Raw genomic sequence first — 25067 nt, 5'->3', positions numbered from 1 at the left:
GCCACAGAAAGGTACCCCAAGAGACCTGGATTACAGCCACAATTTCCCCCCAGAAGCACACCCAGAGATTCATACCCTCTCCTAGAGTGTGTCCCACCAGCAGGTTCCAGTCCTAGCTCTGGCAGTGGGGCCTGGGCCCCTCCACTTTGTGATCCGAAACTCACTCTCCCCAGCCTGGAATGGGGCTGGTTCCCCTCTCCTAAGCCGGGCAGCCTATGGCTCTAATTCCTGCCCGTCACGGCTCCCACTCAGCCCCTCTCCCTGCCTGTCTCAGAGCTCGACACACATTGAGCTCCAGCTGTCCTTGGGAGCCCCTTGGCCTTGGGGAGAGTACTGAGGGGCCCAAACACTGTGGGGACAGAGATGGCAGCTGTCGGACCCTTTCTGCAACTATATACAGGGCAGTCTGTGCAGCCATCCTGTCTACCACCAGAAGGGGCGGCAGGGAGGTGAAGGGTCTTCTCCAGAGTGCCCTGCCCAGCCCACATTCCGCACACAGCTTCCAGGTCCACCTGCAGGCCTCCCTGCACCCGGCCCAGGCTCCAGGAATGAGATGCAGCCACCCCAGGAGACCCACTCCCTTGCTGCATGGATGGCCTGAGCTCCCATGGGATCCCACTGCGGGGCCTGGGTGTCATCCAAAGAGCATGAGTTTTGACATTTAACAAGCTCTGCAGGCCGGGTGCGGTGGCTCACACCTGTAATCCCAGTACTTTGGGAGGCCAAGGCAGGCGGATCACCTGAGGTCAGGAGATTGAGACCAGCCTGACTAACTTGGTGAAACCCTGTCTCTACTAAAAATACAAAAAAATTAGGCTGTAATCTCAGCATTTTGGGAGGCCAAGACTGGCGGATCTCCTGAGGTCAGGAGTTCGAGACCAGCCTGGCCAGCATGGTGAAATCCCATCTCTACCAAAAATACAAAAATTAGCCAGGTGTGGTGGCAGGCACCTATAATCCCAGCTACTCGGGAGGCTGAGGCAGGAAAATCATTTGAACCCGGGAGGCAGAGGTTGCAATGAGCTGATATCTCACCACTGCACTCCAGCCTGGGGAACAGAGCGAGATTCCATCTCAAAACAAACAAACCGACAAGCTCTGCAGCCCTGGGGACTCAGTTTTCTCATCGTCAAGTGGGGATACAGTGCACGCTGAGCCCAGGCTTAACACTTCACAGGCAAGGGGGCAATTATGAGACTCAGAGAGGTGGTGTGACTTGCCCAAGGTCACATAGCTGGTGATTGGCAGAGCTGGGATCTTCTGCCAGAATGTGTGCATGCATGCACAGAGAGCTGTGTGGTTCTGTGCCCACTTTCCGGCCACCCTGGCTGGTCTGCACTGGATACAGGGAGGATACAGGGAGGAAAATCAGAGTTGGGCAGCTGCAGCCCCAGTTCAGGACCCCGGGACTTGGGGCAGGCAGGTGGGCAGGGTGGTTCGGCTCTACCCTTGCCAGGAAAGCCTGGACATCACCTGAGGCAGAGCTGAGCAGGTAGGGGTGGGGTGAGGAGAGGCAGTGCTTTGGCTGCTGCCCACCTGGACTAACAGTCATCACCATCATTATCATCATCATCATCATCGTCATCATGCACTGGTAGAGCGGTCTTGAGGCTGGGGTGGGGGCTATTATTATCCCATTATCCACAGGAGAAACTGAGGCTCAGAGAAGGAGAAGGGGCCTTTCCCATGCAGGGGAGTCCCAATCTGATCCCTCTGGGAGCCTGGAATGCTGCAGGAATTCAGGGAACCTCGAGTGGGTGGCAGAGAAAGATGGAGACCGTGGGTCCACCCGCCATCCATGGCGGGCAGCCATTTGCCCCTCACTCCTTTGCATGCCCCCACTCATGTCCATGCTGCATGCCCCACTCTGAGGCTGACAGACATGCCAGGGGCCCTCCCAGCACCAGTCGCACACGCTGAGTGCTCTCAGATGCATCGCTTCCCTTCTCTGAGCCCCTTTCCAGACAGGTCTCAAGGGCGTTTCTGGGTTCCCTGAGTATGGTTGTGTAGGTTGCTCACTGCACAAAGGCACCTGGGTGAGAGATCCCTCCCCACTCTGCTACGCCGTGCACTGTGATGAGGCTGCATGTTGCCTGGAGGAGAGACAGATTTTCCCAGCCAGCAAAAAGGTGCTGCGGGGGCCGGTGCAGCCCTGCGGAGGAGGGCCTGTGGGAATGCATTCTTTCGAGGGGTCACACCAGGAGGGCACCGGTTCTCTTCTGTCCGACCCGTGAGTCAGGGCTCTTGTGCAGAGGACTGATAAGGAAACCTACGGCTGGGCTGCCCAGAAAACAGCCTCCTGAGTAGGAAAGGCAGTGACAGAGCCCCAGCTAGAGCGACCCTGCCGGAGACCACCTGCTCCTAGGGTCAGTGTCCAGAGAGAGCCACTGCCACCATGCCCCCACAGGTTCATGACAGACCCTTGACCCAGGGCTGAGGCTGCTGCACATTGCTCCCCTATTCTCCCAGGAGAAGAGCTGAACCTGTGGAGGGTGGGGAGCTCCCAAGTGGACTTCAGGGATAAGTGCTCCCGACCCTGGCCACCCTGCCTGCTACAGTGCCTGAGATTCCACCAAGAGACTCCCTGTCTAAGAGTAAGGCATAGTCTACACAGCGCAGAGCCTTGCCTCTACACTTCAGCCAGCTCTGCCTTTCCCTGCGGGGCTGCATGAGGTCCCTGGCCCCACTGATCCTGTGTGTCTCTAACAGGGATATCAGGGGCTACGTGCAGAGAGAGGGCTTGGTGGAGTGGGAGAGGTTCTGGGAAAGGGTTTTGTAAATTATAGGTAAGGGGGTTATTAATAAGTTGCAGGCACCCCAATGGGGTGAGGAGGAGTGGGCGGAGGAAGGCTCTGGAGAGCTAACTCACAGGAGTCCTGCTGTTGCCTCGTCTACACCCTGGAAGGCTGGTGCAGCATTGGGGGTCGGGGGGAAGGAGCAGGAGAAAGCACCCCTCCCCAGGAGCTGCCCAGCAGGGAGCTGCCAGTGGTCAGGGCAGGGGTAAACCTTGGGACTGCCATGGACAGTAAGGCTGTCTTGCAAGTTCCTGCTCCTCCTGAGCCTCAGTTTCCCCCAGAGAAATGACAAATAAGGGTCTAGGCCACCATGATTCCCTCTTCCAGGGATCCATGGCCTGGCACTTGCCACACAGACATAGCCTGTGGCCCTGTCGCAAGAACATTCCAAACCCAGAGTCTGACAGGTGACGCCACTGACACCCCACCCGATGGCCAGCCTTGGAGCCTGGGCCGGCAGACGCCTCCTGTCCACATGGAGTCCTGCTGTGTTCCCCACAGAGCGGAGGGCACTTGGGAACCAGCCCCGTTGCCCCGGCGATGGCTCAGGCCCTGGGCACCCACGGGGGCCATTAGCGAGTGTAGGAGGGGGTTTCCATGGTGGCGGTCCCGAGGGGGCAGACACAGGGCTCTGGGAGGGGTGAGGGCCGGCGGGACCTTTCTCCTTTGTCTGAGGCACACTGGGCCTTTGTTCTGCCTGGGTCCCTTTGACAGATGTGACCAGGACCATGGGTGCGGGGAGGACTCGGGTTAGAGTCCCCCGTCCCAGAGAGTCCTGAACCACCCTGGAGGGAGGGAACGGAGGGCAAAAGAGGGGGTAGAGCCCCTGGGCTCGCCATCCATGGGGCGCCCTCCTTCTACAGGTGCAAAAGCCATTCCTGTCCCCAGAGGCTGGGGGAGGGCAACTTTCAATTGGCTCTTACTACTGTAAACACCTTCCCAGCAGCCAGTGGGCAGCCTCGGTATGTCCCCAGGGTGGGACCAGGGGTAGGACCAGGAGAGGGCGAAGCTGGGAGGGGGCAAGTGAGGGAGGAGGGGAAGGGGCTGCCTGTTGGAGTCGGGAGGAGGGCATTTTCTCCAGCACCATCTGAGGCATCTGTTCAAGATTTTATTCCTGGAGCTCTCTGGGGGTCCCTTGGCCCAGCCAACCCCTTTCCCGCCTTGTTCAGTGCTGGCTGTGGTACTTGTGAGGGCCTGGGCACCAGGATGGCTCCATCAGTCCTCACGTGCCCCACTCTGGGACCCCCCCCTCCATGCTAGTGCCTCACCCGGGATGTACCACAGAGGACCCCCTCCTCCTCCTCCACCTGGTCCTTGCCGGGAAGGAAACTGAGTCCCCAGGTCCCAAGAGTAAAGTGCAGGGCTGGGCATCAGCCACCAGGTGATCGAGGCTGGGGGACACCGAGTCCATGGTCCTCTCAGAAGCGGGTGTCCAGGAAGGAGGTGGAGCTTCGTTGGGGCCTGGGGGGTCCCTCGAGGGGGGGGCCCCGGGCCCGAGTCAGGAGCCCATGGAAAGTCTTGCCTCGGGTCTGGGGTTTCCGCCGTGGTGGTCTGGGCTCCTCTGGGGGCTGCACCACAATCCGAGGCACCTCAGGCTTGGCACCTCGTTGCGCCCCTGCCAGTTGCTGGGCCTCGAAGATGGCTTGGGCCCCCGCGAGGCGGGCCTGTGGCCGGGGCAGGGGCCCCGGTGCAGAATCAGGCAGCTGGGCCAGCTGGGCCTTGATTTCCCGATGCAGGTCCCGCTCCGACAGCACCACGCTGTGCACCTGTGGGGAACTATTGGCGCTGAGTTTGGCCGGCCTCGGGGCAGAAACAGGAAACTGTGAGGTTCCCAGCCCCGGAAGTGGCTGAGGGCTGAGGGGCTGACAGGCAGCCTCGTCGGGGAGCCATAGAAAGCCACTGGAGGCCTGGGGTTTGCATGTTGTCGGCCGCTCAGGGGACAGGAACTGAGCCCCCATTCTGACTTTGGCTTCCTGCCCTGGGACTCAGTACCCCCGTGCAGCAGGGGCTGGGCCAGTTCTCGGAGAGGCGGGGGCACCCACCTGAGACATGAAGACCTCCTCCTGCAGCTGCGTGGGGGAGATGGCTCGAAGGGCTCCCAGGGTCTCCAGGAGGCCAGGGCAGGCCCTGCGCTGCTCTGCAGTGCCCAGCGCCAGGCGCACCAGCGTCAGCCCCACACGGAACAGCACTTTGGCACCTGCGGGCCAGGGGCTGGCTCACTCCACAGTTCTGCACCCAAACCTGTTCTCAGCCATACCTCTGCCACTCCCCTGCAGCTCTGCGCTCTCCGGTTCAGGAGCAGAAACAGAAGGTGGGGTTACATTCAGGTGACACAGGCCGCTGCACTGGCCAAGTTAGCCTCAAGAGACACAGATGCTTCAGGGCAGGGTTAATATCTTTCGAATTTGGTTACCGGCACCTCCCGTCCCCGCTGCCACCAGAATGAATGTCTCGATCACTTGATTCTTAGATGCCAGATCCACGCCTGGAGCCAGTGAGCACCCGGCAGGTGCCTGTGAGCTCCGGAGAGAAGCGCCTCCTCCTCTCCTTAAGCTGGTGGGGCTTCCATGTGCTGTGATCACCCAGCTCCTGCCCCAGGCTGCATCCGGGTGACAGGTGATGTGCCACCAGGCACAGGACCATCACCTTCAGCACACCTGGGCCTATGACTTGAGGCTCCAAAAGGGAACCCCAGAGCTGGTGAGCTAGTTCCCCACCCACATCTCAATGCTCCCACCCCCACCAAGCCACCAGCTTCCTGCCAGGAGCCGGGGGCTACTGGTAAGTTCACACCAAGCCCTCCCTGGGCCCCAGCTTGCTCATCTCCACAAGGAACAAGGAAAGGTGCCCTTTAAGACCTTTCCAGCTTGAATCTGCGACCCTCTGATTCTAGAAAGACCTAGGTAGAACTGCTCTCCCCTAAGCCAGGAGCATAGCGCTCTCCACACATGTGACCTTGGGCTAGTCCTGAAGCCTCAAAATCCCTTCCTGGCGGCCTCTGATCTGAGAAGAGCCACCAGGGCACCAGCCAGGCTGAGTGAGGATGGTGACTGTCGAGGAACAATCACTACTCATGCCATCGTCCTTCTGATAAGGGAGCCTATGCAGTGTTTGCCTGTAGGTAGACGGGTCATGCCCTGCCCAGCTCTGCCCAGCCCTGTTCGGGGAGTGACCACAAGGATAGCGACTTGGACGTCTGTTGCCAGAACTCTAAGCCAGCCAATGATCCTCCCACTGGGTGGAGGGCAGGAAGCCAGCTGAACACACGACAGACACTTAGTATGCATGCTGACTGATTTCTACCACGTTTTTTTTAAGGTGCAACCTCCAGACCTCACATATAGAACAGAATGCAGGGGCCGAGCACGGTGACTTACGCCTGTAATCCCAGCACTTTGGGAGACTGAGGCGGGCAGTTCATGAGGCCAAGAGATCGAGACCATCCTGGCCAACATGGTGAAACCCCGTCTCTACTAAAAATACAAAAAAATTAGCTGGGCGTGGTGGCATGCGCTTGTAGTCCCAGCTACTCAGGAGGCTGAGGCAGGAGAATCTCTTGAACCCAGGAGGCAGAGGATGCAGTGAACTGAGATCACACCACTGCACTCCAGCCTGGTGACAGAGCAAGACTCCATCGCAAAAAAAAAAAAAAAATGAACAGATTGCAGGGGGGTTACTGACAGCGGTATTAAGGCGGAGTCCAAAAGACACGGGTAGTCCAGCTTGGCTCTGCCCTGACTCTCCTCCCGCTCTTGGCCTGGCCCCCAGCATCACCCTCTCTGGCTTTACAGCTCCAAGCTCTCTCTCCTGCATTGACTGTAGCCTGGCCCCTGGGGACAGTGGCTTTCCTGGCCCCAGGCCTCCACAGAGACCCCTATGAGTCCTCCCCCTGCACAGAGCAGCCAGAAGCAGCTGAAATGCAGCCGTCACCCCTGCACTCCCCTGACACTCCCTGTCATATCCGTCATTTTATTTTCTTCATGGCACTTCTGACGATCTATAAATAACTTGTGAATTTGGTTACTGTCGCCACCCACCCCCACCCCCGCCAGAATGAAGGTCTCGATCACTTGATTCCCAGCTGCAGATCCACGTCTGGAGCCAGTAAGCGCCAAGGAGGTGCCTGTCCCTGAGCTGCTGCGGCCTCCACTGGCTGTGATCACCCACTTCCTGCTTCATCTGCCTCCCTGGAAGCCTCCCTGGGCCAGCTCAGCACCAGGCGGTGCCCGGGTGATGGGTGATGGCTGATGTATCTCCAGGCACCAGGTCATCACCTTCAGTACACCCAATCCCGTGATTCAAGTCCCCAAAAGGGAACCCTGGGGCTGGTGAGCTACCTCCGCATCCACACCCCAAGGCTCCTGCCCCAGCCCCTTGCTGCCCCACTCACCTTCACTGAGGAAGGCATCCCAGACACGCAGCACTGTGGGGAAGGGCAGGGAGCGGGCGAAGAGGCACAGGAACCACTCCGGCAGGTAGAGCAGGGGCCCGACGCCCACCTGCTGCAGGTGCTTGTGCACGTGCGGGAGCAGCCGCCGCAGCAGAGCCATGAACACCTCGGCGTCCAGCCGCACAGCCTCCTGTGGCATGTCCATCAGCTGGCCAGCACTGCCACTCCCAGAGCCCAGGCTCTGCCTCCCTCAGTCCCCCAACCCCACCCACTCACCAGGCCCCTGCCCCTCCTTCCTCCAGCCCCCATGCCAGTCTCTCACCATGTGGGGCCCATAGTAGCCAGGGAGGTAGACCTCACAGATTTGCACCAGGCACCAGAAGGCCTCCTGGGAAAGGGGCAGGGCACAGGCCTATAAGTGCCCACCAAGGAAGGCACCGCTGAGAGGAAGGCAGGATGGGGGAAAGACTGAAGGGGAAGGCCTGGGCACCACAGCGGGTTCAGGGCCACTCCTAACCTGCTTAGCTCCGGGGAAGCCCCCTCCTCTGCCCAGGGCTTGCCAATGGGTTTAGGGTGTTGGAAGTCACAGATTTGAGGATGAGAGTTGGGGTTCACTGGCCAAGGTTTGGGAGTATCCCAAAGTTCAAGTCGTGGGTTTCTGGGGTCATTGGGGTTGGGGTCACACTCCCTAAGTTCAGAATCAGGAGTCGTGGGGTCAAGGTGATGACATCCAGACTCCTAGATGACCAGGGTCAACGCTGAGGTCAAGGTTCCTGGAGTCAAGGTCATTAGGCTTGAAGGTCACTGAGGTTGGCAGTCATGAGGCCCTGGTCACTAGGACAGGGTCTAGGGATCAAGGATCCCAGGTTTCTGAGGCCACAGTTCCTGGGGTTGGGGCTCCTTGGGCCTAGATCACTAGGGTTCCCAGAGCAAGGTCAAGTTCACTCACCTCCGGGGGCAGGTGCATGAGCAGCACAGCAGCCACGGGCCCCTGGGCCTGGCAGTAGCCCTGCTCCGGTCGATACAGGGTGTAGGCCTTGAGCACCTGCAGGAGCCCCTGCTGCCTGTGCCAGAAGACCCCATAAGGGGCCAGTCCTGCAGGAACCCCTTCTCCACCCTCTGGTGGCCTCTGCCCAGGCCTCAGCCTCCCTGGGCCTTGCTGGGTCCCCTGAGATGCAAAACTGTAGAGATGGGCTGGGGAAAGTGGGCCAGAGCACTTGGGGCTCGTGGGGCTGGGGGTCCCTGGGCATCACCAGCCTCGTACCCGTAGCCCTGGGGTGACACAAACATCTCATGCAGGGGGAACTGGCGGTGCAGGTCCCTGCCAATGGTCTCCATCCACTGTGGGTCTCCAGGGGCCTCTGCCAGCTCCTGTGGGTAGCCGGGAAAGTGGGTGTGAGGCTTCGGTGTGGGGCATGCTCTGGGTAAGGGAGCTGGAGCCCCTGCCCACTCCCTCACCTGATAGGTGCCAGGGTTGTTCTTTTGGCATACGTGGGCCCCGCACAACAGGGGCCAGCACCGGGCACGCAGGGCAGATGGGATACCTTTCCGGCACTGCATCTTCACCTGTGGGCGAGGCCGAGGGCTTTGCTGGGCAACCTCCCTAGTTCCCACAGCTCATCAGCAGGCAGGGGCCCACTTTGGGTGGCAGGATGTGCTGGGACCCAGGGTGGGTACATTTTGCCAAGATGTGGGCCGAGGCAGAGAGGAATGAGCCATGGAGGCCAGGGTGGGGCCCCTGCCCTCTCACCTTTTTGTACCTCCGGGACATGGTTTTCTCCCAGTGAGAGGTCATCTCCACCCACTTCATCTCCCGTTGGCGGATGAGGTCTGCAGTGGGGTGGCCCGGCCTGGGGGTGTGTGGCACAGATATCCAGGAGCTCGGCAGCTGTTACCCAGGGCCCACGCTGCCACCCTTCAGGCTACCCAGGTGAGCCCAGCTCCTGGCCCCAGGGATCTCTGGGAGCCCTGTGGGATGACCTGTGACCCGGCAGCTGCTAATGCTTGTTACGGAGACAGGAAAGGATGTGGATCTGATGTGGGCAGAAGCAGAAGACTGAAGAGGTGAGTGGGTGTGTGTTGGGGGAGGGGCGGGCTGGCTGTCACCCAGGACAGGGGCACAGACAATTCACAGGGGAAGCTGGCTGCAGAGAGCCCTGGACTGGAAGCCCGGAGTCCTGAGTTTGAGTCTGGGTCTGTCTCTGATCCCCTGTGTGACCTGGGACAAGTTTCTGTAGATCTGAACTTGTGTTTCTGTCTGCAGCTTAGGGAAAGGGGGAAGGAGGATGTGTGGCTTCTGGGATTTGGATCCGGGATTCCTGGGCCAGAGGTTCAAAGGGGAAGGATGTTCTGCCCCAGCGGTGAGTGAAACCCTCAGAGGTTGGGGCAGGTGTCCCCAAACTACGGCCCACAGCCGCATGTGGCCCCCTGAGGCCATTTATCTGGCCCCCCGCCGCCCTTCAGGAAGGGGCACCTCTTGCATTGGTGGTCAGTGAGAGGAGCATAGTAGGTGGCGGCCCTCCAATGGTCTGAGGGACAGTGAACTGGCCCCCTGTGTAAAAGGTTTGGGGACACCTGGGTTGGGGTAAGAGATGTACAGAGGCCTCCCCCCAACCCTTTCCATCTTAGGGTCCACCTGGAGCCTGCAGAGGGGTGACGCTGGCTGAGTCCCCCTCCCAGTCCCTACCACCAGACCCTCCCAACCTCCCTGAGTTAGGCCTCACTCCAGAATTCAGCCCTCCCCTGGCATCCTCTGTCCCAGTATCCCACCATCCCTCACCCTGCCCCCTTACCCTGGCTCTGCTGAGCTGCCCCCAATGAATCCATAGCGGTCGGCCTGGCGATATGGGCCAGGTCCGCTGAGTTCTGAGTCCGACCCTAAAGAGCTGGAGTCATCCTGCAGCTCCGGCGACGGCGCCAGACCCTCCCCCAGGGCCTGGGCCATGGCGCCCCGAGCCTTCAATGCCACAGGCGGAGACTGTGGGGGGAACCCGTGTGAGGGACCACTCTGGCCAGCCTGGGGCCTGGCTGCGTGGTCAGAGCTGAGAGGTTTCAGGGTATCTCACCGAGCCCTCTATGTCTCCTCCTTTATGGGGGCAGGGGCTAGGCCCCACACCGACAGAAAAGCCAGGCCTCTGTCTGGAGACCCAGCCCCAGGCGCCACCAGCCCAGCTCACCTCCTCCTCTCACTTCCTCCTCCTCACACAGCTTTGGCAACCGCTGGGGGCCCCTCCCAAGTGTGGGGAGGTGTCACCCCTTCCTCTCTGTGACTCTTCCTGCCTGCCCCAGTGCCCCTGAGCTGTGGGCTCCTCCCATCCTCCCCAAGCGACAGGCTTGAGTTCCTGTGCCAGGTGTGTAGAACCCAGGCCTGCTAGATGAGGAGGCCATGCCACCTCCAGTTTGTTGTTTGTTGTTTGCTTGTTTTGAGACAAAGTCTTGTTCTATGGCCCAGGCTGGAGTGCAATGGCGTGATCTCGGCTCACGGCAACCTCCACCTCCTGGGTTCAAGTGATTCTCCTGCCTCAGCCTCCCAAGTAGCTGGAATTACAGGCATGCCACCCTGCCTGGCTAATTTTTGTATTTTTAGTAGAGATGGGGTTTCGCCATGTTGGCCGGGCTGGTCTCAAAATCCTGACCTCAAATAATCTGTCTGCTTCAGCCTCCCAAAGTGCTGGGATTACAGGCATGAGCCACCATGCCTGGCCTTTATGTTTCTTTTTGTGAGAGAGAGTCTCACTGTTAACCCGGCTGGAGTGTAATGGCATGATCTGGGCTCACTGCAACCTCCACCTTCTGGTCTCAAGAGATCCTCCTGCCTCAGCCTCCCTGGTAGCTGGGACTGCTGGCGTGCACCATCACGCCCAGCTAATTTTTTTTTTCTTTTCTTTTCTTTTCTTTTTTTTTTTGAGACGGAGTTTCGCTCTTGTTACCCAGGCTGGAGTGCAATGGCGCGATCTCGGCTCACCGCAACCTCCGCCTCCTGGGTTCAGGCAATTCTCCTGCCTCAGCCTCCTGAGTAGCTGGGATTACAGGCACGTGCCACCATGCCCAGCTAATTTTTTGTATTTTTAATAGACACGGGGTTTCACCATGTTGACCAGGATGGTCTCGATCTCTCGACCTCGTGATCCACCCGCCTCGGCCTCCCAAAGTGCTGGGATTACAGGCTTGAGCCACCGCGCCCGGCCCTTTTTTTTTTTATAAATAAGGAACGCTTCACGAATTTGCGTGTCATCCTTGCACAGGGGCCATGCTAATCTTCTCTGTATCGTTCCAATTTTAGTATATGTGCTGCCGAAGTGAGCACAATTTTTTTTTTTTTTTTTTTTTTGATATGTTGTCTCTCTCTGTCACCCAGGCTGGAGTCTGGAGTGCAGTGGTGCCATCTCAGCTCACTGCAACTCTGTCTCCAGGTTGAAATGGTTCTCCTGCCTCAGCCTCCTGGAGTAGCTGGAATCACAGTCATGTACCACCACGCCCGGCTAATTTTTTATATTTTCAGTAGAGATGGGGTTTCACTGTGTTAGCCAGGATGGTCTCGATCTCCTGACCTCATGATCTGCCTGCCTTAACCTCCCAAAGTGCTGGGATTACAGGTGTGAGCCACGGTGCCCAGCCAATTTTTGTGTTTTTTGTTGAGATGAGGTTTCGCCATGTTGCCCAGGCTGGGCGCAAGAGAACATCATGCCTCAGCCTCCCAAAGTGCTGGAATTATAGGCCTGAGCCACGATGGCCAGCCCACCTCCAGTTTTGAGGTTACTGGTGTGTAAAGCACCCAACTCAGGGTTCCAACAATAATTATGGTTCATTTAATGTCTACTCTTTATAAAATAATTCTTTTTATATGCACACCCTGCAATATGACTGTGCTACTTGAAGCTTATTATGGGGCCAGGTGTGGTGGCTCACACCTGTAATCCCAGCCTGGCTAGCATCGAAACCCCCGCTCTAATAAAAATACAAAAATTAGCGGGCGCGGTGACGTCCCGGTTACTCTGGAGGCTGAGGCATGACAATCGCTTGAACCCAGGAGGGGAAGGTTGCAGTAAGCCAAGGTCGCGCCACTGCCTTCCAGCCTGTGGGACAGAGCAAAACTGCCTCAAAAAAAAAAAGCTGGGGGGCCGAGGCGGGTGGATCACGAGGTCGAGAGATCGAGACCATCCTGGTCAACATGGTGAAACCCCGTCTCTACTAAAAATACAAAAAACTAGCTAGGCATGGTGGCGCATGCCTGTAATCCCAGCTACTCAGGAGGCTGAGGCAGGAGAATTGCCTGAGCCCAGGAGGCGGAGGTTGCGGTGAGCTGAGATCGCGCCATTGCACTCCAGCCTGGGTAACAAGAGCGAAACTCCGTCTCAAAAAAAAAAAAATAATAAAATAAAATAAAGCTAATTATGGGACTTGTAAGAAAATATTAATTTAGCATGCCCCAAGGACCAAAGTGCGCTGGGAATTCTAGCTGTCTTTGAGTGTGGTCAGCCGCCTGGGGGCCACAGAGACCCACGAGGAAGGGGGTCCTCCATGAAAACGAGGTCCAGGTCTTGAACCAGCCTGTTGCGATCTCTTGAGCCTCAGTTTCCCTTTCTGCATTTGGAGAAGTTAACCTTCAGTGCGGGGCAACCGGTTATTAACGTGTTCACGACACCCTCCACCCAGGGCAGGGGTGGGAAGGGCTGTTCAGCTTTTGAAAGAGAAAAACAACTTCCGCAGTCCTTCCGGCGGCCCCACATCCTCGGGCCCGAGCTGGGCGCCTCCTCTCGCGCGTAATCAGCTTCGGCCCCACCCCCGACAGACCCCGCCCCCGCCCGCCGCCGAGGCCCCGCCCCCTGGACCTCCGCGCCTCACGTCCAGCGGGGGCGCTAGAGCGCGGGGGGCCGGGCGGGGCGGGCCCGGGAGGCCCGGAGGCGGAGCGGCGGGCCGGGGGCGGACTGGGGCGGGCGGAAGGAGAGCCAGGCCGGAAGGAGGCTGCCGGAGGGCGGGAGACGGGAGCGGGCCCGGAGCTGCTGGGCTGGAGCGGCGGCGCCGCCATGTCCGACAGCGAGAAGCTCAACCTGGACTCGATCATCGGGCGCCTGCTGGAAGGTTGGCCGGGGTGGGGAAGGTCCGCGTCCGCCGCGCCCTGGACCCCTGCCCGGCCCGGAAGTGGCGCGCGGGCGGGCTCCCGGGGCCAGCTTAGACTGGGCGGGGACGCGCCGCGAGGTTCCGTGGCCGCAGCCGCCCCCCCGCGGACGCGCCTGAGAGGTCCGGGGCCAGCTTCGAGGCGCGGAGCAGCCCCCTCTCCCCGGCCGCGGGCTCACGGGTTGCCTGGGCTCTTGGGGCGAGGGAGAAACCCGGGAAGCCCGGTCCAGCAAGGTGTCCTGCGCTGTGAGGTTTTGGGCGGCAGCCCCCTGCGCACGACAGTCGCCTCCCGAGGCTCTGACGATAGCTAGGGGGGCTTCCCTTGGAGGCTTGAGGCCGATGTCCCAGGAGGCTCAGCAGCAACAGCTGCCTCTGGGCAAGGAGGGGCCGAGGAGGCCTAGGCGCCCCCGGAGGTATCCATGGGACCACCATGTCGCCCACCCTCCTCCTGTCTGAGGGGCCAGGGTCCTGACTCCGCATTGCGCCCCCAGTGCAGGGCTCGAGGCCTGGCAAGAATGTACAGCTGACAGAGAACGAGATCCGCGGTCTGTGCCTGAAATCCCGGGAGATTTTCCTGAGCCAGCCTATTCTTCTGGAGCTGGAGGCACCCCTCAAGATCTGCGGTGAGCACCCCCACCCCCGTCCAGGCCCCTTTGGCTTCCTAAAAGTGGCGCTGGCCCCCACAAAGTTCCTGGAGCCCTCCTCCCTTGAGCCTAGTCCTGGCCCTGGGTTCAAGTCTAGATCCAGCATCTAGCTTACTCGGTTCCCTGGGTCACAGGTGACATCCACGGCCAGTACTACGACCTTCTGCGACTGTTTGAGTATGGGGGCTTCCCTCCGGAGAGCAACTACCTCTTTCTGGGGGACTATGTGGACAGGGGCAAGCAGTCTTTGGAGACCATCTGCCTGCTGTTGGCCTACAAGATCAAGTACCCTGAGAACTTCTTCCTGCTCCGTGGGAACCACGAGTGTGCCAGCATCAACCGCATCTATGGTTTCTACGATGAGTGTGAGTGGTCTGAGCATCCAGGGTTGCCTGGGTCCTGAAACACTCCTTGCTATTCAGTGGGACCCTCACATTGGCCTCCTATCTGACAGACACTTGCCAGACTGTGCCCTCCACAAAGGCAGGGCCCGGTCCATTCTTGTGCCTGCCCTGTCCCTCCTGGCACGGGGTCTGGGGCATGGTTGCTGTCTGGGAGGCTGCTGGTATTCTGGTGCTTGCTCCCAGGGCCCTGCCTGGTGAGGCTCCACTTACATTTGCTACTAAGCACTTAGGATGTGTTTGCAGATGGGCTCTGCTGTCCAGAAGCTGAGATAAACCAGACCTGTACTTGGCCCAGCTCATGGGTGGGGGTGTGCGGGGAGTGCCAACCCTGAGGCTGGTCCAGATTGGAACTCAGTTTCCCGTGGACTTGGGTGTTTTAGAGTTACTTCTGGCAGGAGGCCGAGGCGGGAAGATCACTTGGACCCAGGAACTCCCAAGTTACAGTGAGCTGTGATCTCGCCCAGGCGTCCCCAAACTGCCGCCCCCTGAGGCCGTTTATCCGGCCCCCCGCCGCACTTCAGGAAGGGGCACCTCTTTCATTGGTGGTCAGTGAGAGGCGCACAGTATGTGGCGGCCCTCCAACGGTCTGAGGGACAGTGAACTAGCCCCGTGTAAAAAGTTTGGGGACGCCTGATCTTGCCACTGCACTCCAGCTGACCTTGAGTGACAGAGCAAGACCCTGTTTAATTAAAAATTAAAATAAAAAGTAAAGAGGATTGTTCCTGGAAGGCTGACAGCCTGCAGGGGCAGGGGTGGTTTGCCTCCGTGCCTCCCTCCTCCCGTCTGCGTCTGAATAGCCCAGGGACCCAGGTTGAGGGGGGGGTAGGCAGGCCCCTCACAGCCATCTCCTGGGCAGGCAAGAGACGCTACAACATCAAACTGTGGAAAACCTTCACCGACTGCTTTAACTGCCTGCCCATCGCAGCCATCGTGGATGAAAAGATCTTCTGCTGCCACGGAGGTGAGGGAGGGGACGGCTGGGGACGAGGAGACCTGGCCGCATCTCCCATTGCCGGGCCAGCTCTGCTTAGGTCTGTCTCATCTGGGAAGTCACTCCTTCCGGGAAGTGTCTCCCATACCCCCGTGCTGGGCTGCGCTCACCACCTCGTTGTGCGTCCCACCTGGAATGGGCTTGGCTTGTCTATCTCCTGGAAGCTCTACGTGGAGCTCTGTGCTCCTGAGGGTGGGGACATCTTTGTGCCTCTTTGGGAACCTCCAAAAGCTGAGGGGAAGGGGATGACTTCTGCCTACCTGGGTGCCCAGACCTGTGGAGGGACCAAGGGGGTGGTGGGAAAGGTGAGGCTGATTGGCCACAGCTTCCTGGAGTGAGGATGTCCTTGTTTGAGGATGTGGACTTCCCCCCGGTCCCCCAGGCTTGTCCCCAGACCTGCAATCCATGGAGCAGATCCGGCGTATCATGCGGCCCACAGACGTGCCTGACCAGGGCCTGCTGTGTGACCTGCTGTGGTCTGACCCTGACAAGGACGTGCAGGGCTGGGGCGAGAACGACCGTGGCGTCTCTTTCACTTTTGGAGCCGAGGTGGTGGCCAAGTTCCTGCACAAGCACGACTTGGACCTCATCTGCCGGGCGCACCAGGTGGGCTGGCGGCTCTGGCCTGGGGTGGGGGAAGGGGAGGGCAGTGCCAGCACGCAGCACTGACTGCTCTGGTCTGCACCCAGGTGGTAGAAGATGGCTATGAGTTCTTTGCCAAGCGGCAGCTGGTGACACTTTTCTCAGCTCCCAACTACTGTGGCGAGTTCGACAATGCTGGTGCCATGATGAGCGTGGATGAGACCCTCATGTGCTCTTTCCAGGTAAGCATGGGGAAGGGAGCCGCTCGGCCCCGTGGCTCAGCCCCACGAGCCTGACCACCCCTGTCTCTTTTAGATCCTCAAGCCTGCTGACAAGAACAAGGGGAAGTACGGGCAGTTCAGTGGCCTGAACCCTGGGGGCCGACCCATCACCCCGCCCCGCAATTCCGCCAAAGCCAAGAAATAACCCCCGCATACCGCCCCGTGCCCCGGATGATGGATTGATTGTACAGAAATCATGCTGCCATTGGTGGGGGGAGGGGCACGGGTGTCATACCAGCCCCTCAGGCCCACCTGTCACGGGGAACGTGGAGCCTTGGTGTATTTTTTTTTTTTTTTTTTAATGAATTAATAGCAGCGTCCAATCCCCTAGGGCTTCTTCCTGCCTGCACCTGCGGGGCTGTGAGCAGGATCCTGGGGCTGAGGCTGCAGCTCAGGGCAACGGCAGGCCAGGTCGTGGGGCTCCAGCCGTGCTGGGCCTCAGGGCTGGCAGCCGGATCCTGGGGCAACCCCATCTGGTCTCTTGAATAAAGGTCAAAGCTGGATTCTCGCCATGGTCTCCGTCTCACGTCTAAGACACTGCCTGGCAGCTCTTCTGCACAGAGCCACTTGGGAGGCTGGGCACCAGGCCCTAGCCAGGGCAGCCCTAGCCACACATTCAGGTCCAAGGCTCTTAGAATTCCAAGACGGCACCAAAGAGTATCAGGAAAGCAAGAAAAACTGTCAGCTCCAGGGGGTCCCAGATGCACGCCCAGGACTTCAGGAACGAGCAGGTCACGACTGCAAAGAAGCTGGGTCAGCAGGGGCCAGCAGCACCTGCTGTGACATTTTCCTTAGGAAGGTGAGCGAGGGAGACAGGTTTCCAGCCTTGGCCAGCTGGAGTATAGCCTGATGCTCAATGGGAAACAAGTAGGAACATCAGTAGCTCAGGACCAGGTCTGGAGAATCATGACTGGCTGGGGGTTGTAGGGAGATGACAGGGCCCAGGCCCAACCACTGCGGGACAGCTTCACGGGGACAGCCGGCTGGGGCCTGCGAGAGGCAGCCAACAGCTCAGCTCCAGCAGGCCCACCCTCCTGACCCGCAGGGCTGAGACCAGTTCTGCCACCGCCTGGGGCTTCATCTGGTCCAAGGCCTCCTGGTACAGGCTTCAGGTTCAGCCTTCGCCCTCACTGTCTTCAGCCAGCACAGGGCTGGGGCCGTGTGGAGAGCCTACCGGGGCCAGGATGGAGCCGAAGAACAGCGAGCGGAACTGGAAAGAACAAGTGAGTTCTGGAGGCTGTTCCCTTCCCCCCCACGCCCCCACCCCCGCCTTCGTCTTCAGCCCCTACCTTCTTGGGTGGGGGAGTCCCAGGCACTGTACTGGGCTCAGCCTCATCTTCCTCCTCGGAGGCGGGGCCGGGGCTCTGGGGGGGCTGGGGGCCAGGTGATAGGGAAATGGAAGGCAGAACCCTCGAGCCCTCATTGCCTATAGTGGTTTCCATGGCAATCATGTAAGAGTCGATGTCGTCGTTGGCAAAGTCATCCGGGTGGGGTGTGCTGTAGGCAGAATCAGAATATAAGAGAGGAACAGGGAGGGGAGAGGGTGCAGAGGCAGGGCCCCACCTTGGAGGGCTCCAAGCCAGCTTGGGGGCCCCCGACCAGTGGAGATCTCTTGGTTTTACGGCTTCCTGGTTTGGCTGGAGAGGAGAGAATGCAGGGGTTAGTGGGGGCTTCCTGGAGCGGGTGGGCCAGAAATCTCTTTGATCAAAGTTTAGGTAGGGGCCTGAGGGAGGCATCCCCCGGCTACTTTAGCTCAGCTGGGGGAGGGGAGCAGCAACTCCTGTGAAATGGGCTAACATGGGGCCCAAGCCCCCACCTTCCCAGGGGACAGGAGCTGGAGAGCATAGGAGCCCAGGGACACGCTGGGCTGGGGGCCAGCCCCAACTTCCGCTGCTGAAACTGCGCTGGGCCGTCCCCCCCAGCCCACCTGCCCTTCCAGCCACCTGCTTCCCCCGGCCCAGGCAGCTCCCTGCCTCCCAGCAGCCCTTTCCCTCCTTGGCCTGGGAGGAGGCTCAGAGGGGAAGCCTCAGCCAGAGAAGGAAGCCGGCAGGTCCTTAGGGCAGCTTCCCTGGGTGGGAGGGGTCTCTGAGTACAGCTGACCCAGACGGCTGAGCCTGCAGGGCTGGCAGCTGTGAGCACCGTAGGGGCAGAGGCTGGGGCCTGAGAAAGAGATGGGAGGAGCCGGAGGGGGAGGGGAGATTGAGAGAGAGAAAACATGGGGGGAGGTGCAGAAGCTGGAAGTTGCAGTCTCAGGCTGGGGTGCACCCACAGGGGGAGAGGATGAGGTGGGGGAGGCACCCTTACCTGTGAGCCTGGAGCTGAGGCACTGGCCGGTGGCGCTCCAGGGAGCCCAGGTCCTGAGAGTACGAGTCTGTCTCTGAGAGTGTGGCCAAGACAAAGTCGCCGTCCAGCAGAGAGTCCTTGATGGTGAAGATGGCAGGCCTGGGCAGGGGACGGGAGCCCCAAGCTAGGTCATCCCATTCAGCTCCTGGCATCCCAGAGCCCTTCCCTGACCTGAGGCTGGAAATTACCTGCCCGGAGCATCAAAGTGAATGCTAAGATTCAAGTTTGCCGACTCTGCAAAGCTCAGGAGCCCCTGGGAGGGAAGAGGGGGCAGGTGAGGCCCTGGGCTGGGCTGGGCTGGGCTGGGCCGGGAGGACCCAAGGCGAATGCGTGGGGGGAGCCTCACCCGGAACTCCTTGAGGCAGAAGGTGATGGCCGCCCCCTCCTGGGCCTGCAGCTGCTGGAAGTCCTCCTCCCCAAGGCACACCTCAGTCACCATGGCTTTGACGGTGCTATCTGTTGGGAAAGAATAGGAGGAGCCTGGGCCCGCTCTCTCTCACACCCGAAGCTCTGCTCTGTCCCACGCCACGTCCAGCTCCCTCACCTGCCTCCTCCTCGTGGTAGCTGCGCAGGATGACCCTGCGGCCACGGCCAATGCCCAGCGTCACTTCAGCCAGCGAAGGAGGGAAGGGCAGGACAGCCTCCCCCAGGACCCTGTGAACAGGGCACAGCATCACCCTAAATGCTTGGCCCTGTCACCTGAGGCACGGGTGACACAGGCACCCACATGGATGGTCAAGGCCTGAAATGCTTATCCTCTAAGGATACCCACTGCTCTACAGATGAGATCACATCTGGAATCTGCTTCAAGTCAGGTGGGGACAGGAGCTGCTCTGCTTTTACATATATTTGACATTATTCATGGGACAGAGTACTCATTTCCGCAGCACATACACTAAAAGTGGAAGGATACAGAAGATTCTGAAGGCCCCTTCACGAGGATTGAAAAAAAAAAAGAGTGGCCGGGCTCGGTGGATCACACCTGTAATCCCAGGATTTGGGGAGACCCCAACAGTAGATCACTTGAGGTCAGGAGTTCGAGACCAGCTTGGCCAACGTGGTAGAACTTCTCTACTAAAAATATAAAAACTGGGCTGGTCATGGTGGCTCATGCCTGTAATCCCAGCACTTCGGGAGGTCTAGGCAGGCGGATCACCTGAGGTCAGGAGTTCAAGACCAGCATGACCAACATGGGGAAACCCTATTTCTACTAAAAATAGAAAAATTAGCCAGGTGTGGTGGCGGGCACTTGTAATCCCAGCTACTCAGGAGGCTGAGACAGTAGAATCACTTGAACCTGGGAGGTGGAGGTTGCAGTGAGCCAAGATCTTGCCACTGTACTCCAGCCTGGGGAGCAGGAGTGAAACTCAGTCTCCAAAAAAAAAAAAAAGAAAGAAACAGCTGGGCATGGTGGCACATGCCTGTAATCCCTGTTACTTGGGGGGCTGAGGCAGGAGAATCATTTGAACCCAGGAGGCAGAGGTTGCGGTGAGCCAAGATTGCAGCACTGTACTCTAGCCCAGGTGACGGAGCAAGACTGCATCGCAAAACAAGAGAAACAACTGTTCATTAAAAAAAAAAAATCCCGGCCGGGCGCGGTGGCTCAAGCCTGTAATCCCAGCACTTTGGGAGGCCGAGGCGGGTGGATCACGAGGTTGACAGATCGAGACCATCCTGGTCAACATGGTGAAACCCCGTCTCTACTAAAAATACAGAAAATTAGCTGGGCATGGTGGCGCGTGCCTGTAATCCCAGCTACTCAGGAGGCTGAGGCAGGAGAATTGCCTGAACCCGGGAGGCGGAGGTTGCGGTGAGCCGAGATCGCGCCATTGCACTCCAGCCTGGGTAACAAGAGCGAAACTCCGTCTCAAAAAAAAAGAAAAAGAAAAAAAAAAAACAAAAAAAAATCCCTCTCTCACTACCCAAAAGAGCTCTGAGCAGTGCTGGCTCAAGAGAACCTGGAGAAACAGATATCAGGACCCAAAGGGACCGTCAGTCACCCTGAAAAATGAACAGGACCTTGAATGCCAGCAGTGTCCAGCATGGGGCAGCGGGAGAGCACACTCCTGTCCGACCTGGCCCTCTCCAGGGACCTTTGCTTCCACTTGAGTTCCTGTTTCCCTGGCCCCCGAGAGCCCCCAGTGCTCAGACTGCCCAGAACTGCTCTACCCCACAGCTGATTGTTCAAGCGGCCTCTTGAACCACACCTCCCCTCCAGCCTCCTGCCCTGACCTTGAGGACTCCTCAAAGCTAGATCCTAGGCGATCAGGGAGAGAGGCTGCCCTTGAATGGGGAACACCTCTGGAAGGAGGCCCAGGCCAGAGAAGGGGTCCGAACCTCTGAGCCACAGGTCAGGGGCAGACCTTCAAGGTTACTCAAACCAGATGAGAGATGGTGGCAGGCCAGAAATGCATCCTCTAGAAGAGGAATCGGAATGGGTCTGAGTAGCCAGAAAGTCAAGTCAGACCTTTGGGATGGGGAATGCAGGCTCCTAACAGTGAGGAGAATGGATCGAGGAGGTGCCTGCCCCTCCTCCACGTTGCCCTCAGCCTTTAAGGAGCAAAGTAAGGACCTGAGCGCAGGGGGCCGTGGGATGTCTTTGAGGTTCACAGAAACTCTGTAGGGAAAGTGAAGGAGGCACCTTCTGAAATCAACCTTTGGGGCCCCAAAGAAGGAAAAGACAGACCCGGGGCGGAGCTGAGGGCAGGTGGGCAGGCTGTGCTCACCGTGCTGGGGCGCGGAGCATGTGGGGGCACGAGGCTGGGTCGAAGACGGCCTGCAGGGACTCGCAATCCTGGAAGGACAGGTTGTGAGTCTTCCGCACCCCTGGATGGGCGACAGGGTCTCAGTGGGCCTTGCCAGCCTCCTGGCTGGGGCACCCCTTGGCCGGCCAGCTGCCCACTCACCAAACTTGCAGTGCAGCTGGACCACCAGGCGGCTGCTCTGGCCATTCAGGGCAATGCAGCATTTTTCCACTGTCTTCTCCAGCATTGCCAGTGAGCGGAAGACAGACAGGAAGGACTGCATAGGGTAAGACACCTCAGCATGGCACCGTGTCTCTGCGACCAGCATGGCACCGTGTCTCTGCGACCAGCTTTCCTGTCCCACGCAGGCCCTTGCCCATCATGGGCCCAGCATGAAACTGGGAAAAGGGCTCCCACACCATGCGAGCACTGGTACCCTTCTAGGCCTCATTCATGCTCTTCCTTATGCCTGGAATGCCTTGAAAGACCTGTTTGCGTTTTTTTTTTTTTTTTTTTTTTTTTTTTTGAGACGGAGTCTCCCTCTGTTGCCAGGCTGGAGTGCAATGGCATAATCTCGGCTCACTGCAACCTCCGTCTCCCAGGTTCAAGCAATTCTCCTGCCTCACCCTCCCAAGAAGCTGGGACTACAGGTGCTCCCTGCCATGCCCAGCTAAATTTTTGTATTTTTGTAGAGACAGAGTTTCACTATGTTGGCCAGGATGGTCTTGACCTCCTGAACCAACTGCCTCGGCCTCCCAAATTGCTGGGATTACAGGCGTGACCCACCTCGCCAGGCCGACCTGCTTACCTTTCTTAACGAACTTGAGCGTCACCACCCTCTCAGGTCCCCACTGTGATACTTTTACCATGCCTCTCCCTCTGAGTTGCATGGATTGGGCTTGCACGTGTCTCTCTCTCTCCACTCAGCATCTACCGAGTCCCCCAGAGCAGAGGCACAGCTGGTGGAGATTCCCGGGGTGGGGCAGTGCCACTGCTGAGGGAAGGGTCTCACCTTCATCAGGATCTTACAGCGCAGCAGGTCCTGGCCGGGGGTGGCGGCCTGGTAGTGCTGGAAGAAGAGCGGGGCAAAGAGGAAGCAGGCATAGGCAGAGCGGGAGGAGTTCACCGTCCGGAGGGAGAGCTGCGCCACGAAGAGCAGGGAGAGGGACGTGGTCAGGGGGCAGCCACGGACCCAGCCCTCTGGCTGCTTCTGCCCACCGTTGCCCTGTCGTCCTCCCGCTCTGCCACCACCTGTCGAAACCCTCCTTCCCCGTGAAGCCTTCAGAGTCGGCCTCGGCGCTGCTGCCGCAGTGCAGGGGTCGCACACCCGGGCCTTCCCCCGAGTTCCTCTAAGTGCACGTCACCCCCCAGGCGCTCGCAGGAGGCCAGCTTCCCTCCATTCACACACCGGCCTGGGACGATGACAGGCGCCAGGCTACGAAACTGAAACTCCTCCGGCAAATCTGCCCGCGGTCACCCCGCCTGGTGGAGGCGAGACTCGAGTCCGGGTTACCCGCTCCCGGCTGGGGTCCCACCCGTCCCCCGCATCCCAGCCCCTCACCCCGTCCTCCAAGGGTTCCAGGTAGAGCTCGTCCCCGATGCGGGACAGGGAGTGGACGGCCTTGCCGAGCACTGCGGGGAGGAGAGCGGAAGGGGTTAGGCTGGCGGTTCCGAGGGTGTTGCACCGCCGCCGCCAGGCCGACCCGCACTCACCCTTCACGTTGCCGCCGGTGACCAGACACTTCATGCTGCCCCGGCGCCCAACCCAGGGCCAGCACTGCCCGACTCTCCGCGGCCGCCGAGCCCGGGGTCCCTTCCCGCGCACCGCCCCTGCCGGCTCCGCCCCCACCTCCCCATTGGTCCATGTGCAGGCGCTTCCGTCACGTGAGAAAAACGTTCGCAGACTCCGCCGTCACGTGACGACGCACGGTGCCCGGGTGTCACGTGACCGGCGAGGCCCGCGGCGCCCGCCATCCAGCTGCTCCTGGCTTTCCAGTCTCGCCCGCCCTTCCGCGCCCCTGGAGATCGGGGCGTTCCGCGGCGGGGCACCGGAACGTGAAGGGCAGAGAGGACGCAGCTCCGGGGCGCGATGTCCCTGTGCAGTGGACCGAGCGCTGGACTCGGAGTCGGAGTGTGGGGCGAGCTCTCTGGGGTCACCCACTTAGTAAACTTCAGGGGCAGAGTCTGTCGGGGGATACTGGGTGCAAGCAAGAGCATCGGACCCACCCTGGGCCAGAGACTCGGACTCCAGCACCAAGCCCAGCTCTAGAAAGAGGTCAAAGCAGCTTGCTTGCAGCAGCCGCGAGTGGGAGGTGGCTGCTCCTTCTGCCTTCAAGGATCCTTGGAGGAAGAATAGCAGCTTCTCCAGGCAGAAAGGGGTAGAACGGTGCCCCTGGCAGAGGGAAGAACAAGCGTAAAGGCTCAGCGGTGCGGGCTCCTCCCCCTGGAGAGGGGAGTAGGTCTGTGAGCCTCAGAGAGGCGTAAGGGCCGCCAGATGATGAGGGGCACCGCTGGGACGCGCTGGAAACGTTTTATGAGGGTAGATGTGCTCGTGGCTAGATGTCGTTAAGTGCTTTTTTCTTTTTTGAGACGGAATCTTGCTCTGTCACCCAGGCTGGAGTACAGTGGCGCGAACACGGCTCATTGCAGCCTGGAACTACTAAGCTCAGCCGATCTTCCACCTCAGCCTCCTGAGTAGCTGGGACCACAGGCACACCAGCACGCCCGGCTTTTTTTTTTTTTTTTTTTTTTTGAGACAGAGTTTCGCTCTTGTTACCCAGGTTGGAGTGCAATGGCGCGATCTCGGCTCACCGCAACCTCCACCTCCTGGGTTCAGGCAATTCTCCTGCCTCAGCCTCCTGAGTAACTGGGATTACAGGCACGCGCCACCATGCCCAGCTAATTTTTTGTATTTTTAGTAGAGACGGGGTTTCACCGTGTTGACCAGGATGGTCTCCATCTCTTGACCTCGTGATCCGCCCGCCTCGGCCTCCCAAAGTGCTGGGATTACAGGCTTGAGCCACCGCGCCCGGCTTTTTTTTTTTTTTTTTTTTTTTGATAGAGACAGAGTCTTGCCATGTTTCCCAGCCTGGTCTCAACTCTGGAGTTTGAGCTATTTTTCCACCTTGGCCTCTTAAAGTGGCGTGAGCCACTGTACCCGGCATGGTTTTTGTCTTTTGTTTTTGAGACAGCCTCGCTCTGTCACTCAGGCTGGAGTGCAGTGGCAAGAGATCACGCCTCCCAGGTTCAAGCGATTCTCCTGCCTCAGCCTCCCAAGTAGCTGGGATTACAGGCGCCTGCCACAACGCCTGACTAATTTTTGTATTTTTAGTAGAGATGGGTTTCACCATGTTGGGGAGACTGGTCTCAAACTCCTGACCTCAATTGCTCTGCCCGTTTTGGCCTCCGCAAGTGCTGGGATTACAGGCGTGAGCCACCATGCCCGGCCCCCCCCGCTTGTAATTTTAAGACTTTAGACTGTGTGCCAAGTGCGGATGCATCAGCTGGAAGGTCTTCCCCTTCTCCTGGGCCTCTGGGTCCACGTGTGTAAAATACAAGGAAGTCCTGAAGAAACTCGCTGACACCTATCCTCCTCAGACTACCAAGGCTCTGGTGGTTCTTTGAAGGCCCAGGGCATCCCTGTGTTCCTGTAGGTCCCTCTTGCTCAGGTCCTGCTGTAGTGCAGAAGATATATTTGTCCCTGCTTGCTCTCCAGCCCCACTTTCAAAAGAATTGATACATAATAATTGTACGTAGAGTACAAGTGACATTTTGAT

General features: G+C 59.2%; 3 protein-coding genes and 1 non-coding gene across 10 annotated transcripts; 1 reads left to right on the top strand and 3 right to left on the bottom strand.

Moving 5' to 3' along the window:
• Positions 1-3883: 3883 nt before the first annotated feature.
• On the bottom strand, positions 3884-10413 carry TBC1D10C (TBC1 domain family member 10C). 6 transcript variants are annotated; one of them, XM_010351959.3, is made up of 10 exons: positions 10251-10413; positions 9978-10162; positions 8936-9035; positions 8644-8751; positions 8450-8556; positions 8135-8249; positions 7508-7573; positions 7186-7375; positions 4838-4992; positions 3884-4561 (listed from the first exon to the last, which is right to left on the bottom strand). In XM_010351959.3, the coding sequence occupies exons 2-10, from the start codon at positions 10127-10129 to the stop codon at positions 4214-4216; spliced, it is 1341 nt and encodes a 446-aa protein (XP_010350261.1). In that variant the 5' UTR covers positions 10130-10162; positions 10251-10413; the 3' UTR covers positions 3884-4213. The 6 variants fall into 6 exon arrangements, with proteins under 6 accessions (XP_010350261.1, XP_074257866.1, XP_074257869.1 ...); XM_074401765.1 differs by having other exon boundaries at positions 10362-10384; XM_074401768.1 differs by having other exon boundaries at positions 7508-7597; positions 9978-10413.
• Positions 10414-11384: 971 nt separating this feature from the next.
• Positions 11385-11491, bottom strand: LOC120364735 (U6 spliceosomal RNA). Its single transcript, XR_005579883.1, has one exon. It is a non-coding gene; the product is annotated as a U6 spliceosomal RNA (small nuclear RNA).
• Positions 11492-13099: 1608 nt separating this feature from the next.
• On the top strand, positions 13100-16714 carry PPP1CA (protein phosphatase 1 catalytic subunit alpha). The gene is made up of 7 exons (XM_039471475.2): positions 13100-13266; positions 13794-13925; positions 14081-14311; positions 15207-15311; positions 15724-15947; positions 16031-16165; positions 16239-16714. Exons 1-7 carry the CDS (start codon positions 13212-13214, stop codon positions 16347-16349), a joined length of 993 nt encoding a protein of 330 aa, XP_039327409.1. The 5' UTR covers positions 13100-13211; the 3' UTR covers positions 16350-16714.
• Positions 16715-16777: 63 nt separating this feature from the next.
• RAD9A (RAD9 checkpoint clamp component A) lies at positions 16778-23152 on the bottom strand. Of its 2 annotated transcripts, XM_003941206.4 has the most exons (11): positions 23005-23152; positions 22853-22923; positions 22304-22432; positions 21454-21568; positions 21274-21373; positions 19092-19201; positions 18894-19003; positions 18736-18800; positions 18509-18646; positions 17494-17701; positions 16778-17414 (listed from the first exon to the last, which is right to left on the bottom strand). In XM_003941206.4, exons 1-11 carry the CDS (start codon positions 23036-23038, stop codon positions 17319-17321), a joined length of 1176 nt encoding a protein of 391 aa, XP_003941255.1. In that variant the 5' UTR covers positions 23039-23152; the 3' UTR covers positions 16778-17318. The 2 variants fall into 2 exon arrangements, with proteins under 2 accessions (XP_003941255.1, XP_074257870.1); XM_074401769.1 differs by lacking the exon at positions 22853-22923.
• Between the last annotated feature and the right edge of the window lie 1915 nt (positions 23153-25067).

The sequence above is a fragment of the Saimiri boliviensis genome, chromosome 6 (assembly GCF_048565385.1).
Source record: "Saimiri boliviensis isolate mSaiBol1 chromosome 6, mSaiBol1.pri, whole genome shotgun sequence".
Classification (NCBI taxonomy): Eukaryota; Metazoa; Chordata; class Mammalia; order Primates; family Cebidae; genus Saimiri; species Saimiri boliviensis.
The sequence above is the reverse complement of the archived record's forward strand: the minus strand, read 5'-3'. Positions and strand labels throughout refer to the sequence as shown.